At 69.4% G+C, this 3381-nt stretch overlaps 2 protein-coding genes across 2 annotated transcripts; both read left to right on the forward strand.

Moving 5' to 3' along the window:
- Window positions 1–433: 433 nt before the first annotated feature.
- MNEG_15385 (hypothetical protein) lies at window positions 434–1315 on the forward strand (the record flags this gene model as incomplete). Its single annotated transcript, XM_014036143.1, has 1 exon — window positions 434–1315. The coding sequence occupies one exon, from the start codon at window positions 434–436 to the stop codon at window positions 1313–1315; it is 882 nt and encodes a 293-aa protein (XP_013891597.1).
- Window positions 1316–2775: 1460 nt separating this feature from the next.
- MNEG_15386 (hypothetical protein) lies at window positions 2776–2974 on the forward strand (the record flags this gene model as incomplete). The annotated part of the gene is made up of 1 exon (XM_014036144.1): window positions 2776–2974. A coding segment is annotated over one exon (199 nt), but the record flags the coding sequence as incomplete, so codon positions are not given.
- Between the last annotated feature and the right edge of the window lie 407 nt (window positions 2975–3381).

A 3381-nucleotide genomic window follows, 5' to 3' on the forward strand; every position in this document is an offset into this window, starting at 1 on the left:
GCCCTCGCGCGCGCCGCTCGGGCTGAGCGCGTCCGCGCCGGCGGCCGTTGCGGCTGGCAGCAAGCGGCCGCACTCTGAGATCTCTTCAGAGGCAGATGACCGACAGCGGCGGCCGTCGGGCGGCGGCGAGAGGGGGCTCGGGCGCGGCGGGGCGGAGGTCGGCCGTGGATGGGAGCCGCACAGGGATGGCAAGCAGGCGGAGCGAGGGCCAGGGGTTCAAGACAGGGGCCGGCTGCCTGCCGGCGGCGGGAGCGGCGCGCCGCAGGCGCGAAGCGGCCCGGGCTCCGGGAAGGCCCCTTGGCAAACGCCGCAGCCCGCGCAGCCGCCGTGGGCGCAGGGGGCCTCGCAGGCGCAGGCGCAGGCGCGCGGCGGGGCGGGCCGAGGCGGCGCCGCGGACGGGGCTGCGGCCGGGGTCGTGCTGCGGGGGCGCGTCATGCGGCCAGAGCTGCATGCGCCTGCCGGCGGTGATGTGGGGTCTGGCAACGCCGCTGCAGCCGCGGGCCACGCGCCGCAGGTGGCATCCGCCGCATATGCATATGCGCCGCCGCCGGCTGCGCCGTACAGCCATCGCGCGGCGCCCCCGCCGCCGGCGGCCGCGCCGACGGTCCTGCCAGCGGACGCTTCGGCAACCCCATACCAGCAGGCGCAGCAGCACCAGCAGCAGCAGCCGGCGGCAGCACCTTATGTGGCTGCATTGCAGCAGCACGGGGGAGCGGACGACCCTTACGCGGCGTACCAGCAGCAGCAATATGCACAGCAGCAGTATGCACAGCAGCAGCAGCAGCAGCAGCAGCAGCAGCAGCAGCAGCAGCAGCAGCAGCCAGCGGCAACCACCCAACAGCAGCAGCAATACGCCCAGCAGCAGGCGGCTCAGCAATACGCGTACCAGCAGCAGCAGCAGCAGCAGCCGCAGCAGCAGCAGTATGGCCAGCAGCCATACGGCCAGCAGCACCAGCCGTCGCAGCAGGCCGCAACGTCAGCAGCTGCATATCAGTACTACGAGCAGCAGCAGCAGCAGCAGCAGCAGCAGCAGCAGCAGCAGCAGCAGCAGCAGCAGCAGCAGCAGCAGCAACAGCAACAACACGACTACTCTCAACAACAATTCGAAGCACTGCAGGCCCAGCAGGGCCAGCGCGCGCCTCTGCATGTGCCGGGGGCGGCAGGCCCGCCCGCGACGGCTCAGCAGCCGCAGCCCCCGCCGCCGCCGGCCCGACAGCAGCAGCAGCAGCCGGCTGCTTATGACCCCCAAATGCAGGCGATGCTGCAGATGCAGGCACAGATGCAGTCCGCCCAGTACTACCAGCGGCCGTACTGAACATCCCAACCATGCGGGGGCGCTCGGCGCAGTGTGCAGCACCTGTCCGCCGCAGCCTTCGCGGGCCGCCGCCCCTCCCCTTGCCTTTCTGTCCCTTTTGTTCTGCCAATTGTAATGGCGCCAGCGGCACTTCTGTCCATAATGATCTTCAGGGGCGTTGGCTGCATGAAATGCTCACCCCCTCCCATGTGAGAGGGTGACGGTCGCTTCAACATGCTGCAAGGGTACCGCAAGCGCTGCGGCTTGCTGATCAGTACAAAGGGTGTTTACTACCCAAACGTGTTGAGGGAGCCCAAGCCGTCCAAAAATGACTGCAGAAAGTCCCTGCCCACGCTGCATTCCGCCAGCCCCGCCGCCGCCCCGGCCCCCGCCGCCCCGCCGCTGGGCGGCATGATGCGGCAGCTGGGACCCTCCCCGAGTGCCTGGGTGTGCCAGCAGAGGGGCAGGCCCGGGGAGACTCCCTGGATGGCCCGCAGCAGCTCTGATAGGGTCCGTGCCCTGTCCACTGGCAGCAAAGCGGGGTCCGGCGTGCCGCGCTCGCAGCCTGATGGGGCGGGCGGCATGGGGAAGAGGGGGGAGCGGCGCGTTGCTGACACGTGTGGCAGTTGGGGTCGGTTGAGCGTGACAAACGGCCTGAGCGCCACGAAGGGCGCGCTGCTGGAATGGCGATTGTGCTTGCCAATCCGCATGCCGCTGCCGGGCAAGGGCGGGCCCGCACCTATCACCCAGCCCCCAAGGTCGCTGGGGGCCGCGGCCTTGGTCACCAGCAGCTGCAGCGCCCGCGCCGGCACGCGGCCCTCGCGCAGCATAACGCCGCCGGCGCGCTCCGCTAGGTTCATGTAAGGGTTTGAGACGGCGACAGACATGCAGTCTTCTCGTATGAGCACTGCGCCGACGCGCTTGTATGGCTGCAGGCCCTTTGCAAAGGCGGCAGCGCTGGGCGCCCACGCCCATGCTGCTGCAGCGGCGGCGGCGGCCGCGGAGGCGGGCGGCGCCATTGGCGGCGGGTGCGGGAGATTGTGGTGGCGGGCTGGCTGGGGGTGTGGTGCGCGGCCTGTGCTTGTGCCAGAGGCGTGCCGGTGAGAGCGGCGCCAGCGGCCAACTTGAAAGCGCAGACTGTGCACAGCGGCAGGTCAGGTCACGACGAGCGCCAGGGGCGAACGATGGGAGCGATGCGTCCGAATTTTTGAGATTCAATTGATACGGCTTGCCTGGCTGAGCACACAGGACGACACGACCAGGAAAGCCAGCGGGCCACTTTTAACAACATGGTAACCAGCGGGCAGCACCCCGCACAGCCACACTAATCATATCGTGAGATATGCACGCTTGTTTCGAGATCTTCTTCATTCGGCCGTGAGGCACTTCGACCCGCTGGGCGGATCAGAACATCGTAGCACGTCCCCCCTTTGCAAAGGCCTGCATTCGACCAGTAATCGGCCTTCATAATCATAGGAGGGATGGAATATGGCGCGCTGGGCCATGCGGCGCCATACTCTCGGTGCCTCGGCGGGCAACCGGGGGTGCAGCAGCGGAGGCGCGCCGCGCGCGGCGCCCGGCTACAGTCGCTAGCCAGCCCCCAGCGCGGCCCATTCGCCAGCGGCCGTCTCCGGCCGGCCGGCCGCGCCGCCGCCGCCTCGCCCGCGCTGGCCACGCCACGTCGGAGGGCGGGCGCTTTGGTCAAGGCGCAGGCGCTGGTTGCTAGGGGCAAATCTTACGAGGCTGAGCACCTCTCGGTCAAAAAATCCCTTGGGGAGGGATCATATGGCCAAGTATTTGAGGTGAGTCACGCCCACCCCATTCAGACCGCCTCAAGCGCCGGCCCGAGGGCCCCCGCGATGCGGCCTAGACGCAGACGCGCCGCTTACTGCCCAGCCGCCGAGCCGGCCGCGCCCGCGCCTGCCGCCCAACCGCCGCGCGCCGGCGCCGCCCAATCGCCCAACCTTGCACCCCAGGGTCTGTTGGAGACAGGCACGATCACAGAGCGCGTCGTGCTGAAGCGCGTGAAGCAGCGCGTGCACGTGAGCCCGGCGGCAGGGGGCGTCTCGGGACGAATCATGCGGCGG

Source organism: Monoraphidium neglectum (genome assembly GCF_000611645.1).
Source record: "Monoraphidium neglectum strain SAG 48.87 unplaced genomic scaffold scaffold05279, whole genome shotgun sequence".
Lineage (NCBI taxonomy): Eukaryota > Viridiplantae > Chlorophyta > Chlorophyceae > Sphaeropleales > Selenastraceae > Monoraphidium > Monoraphidium neglectum.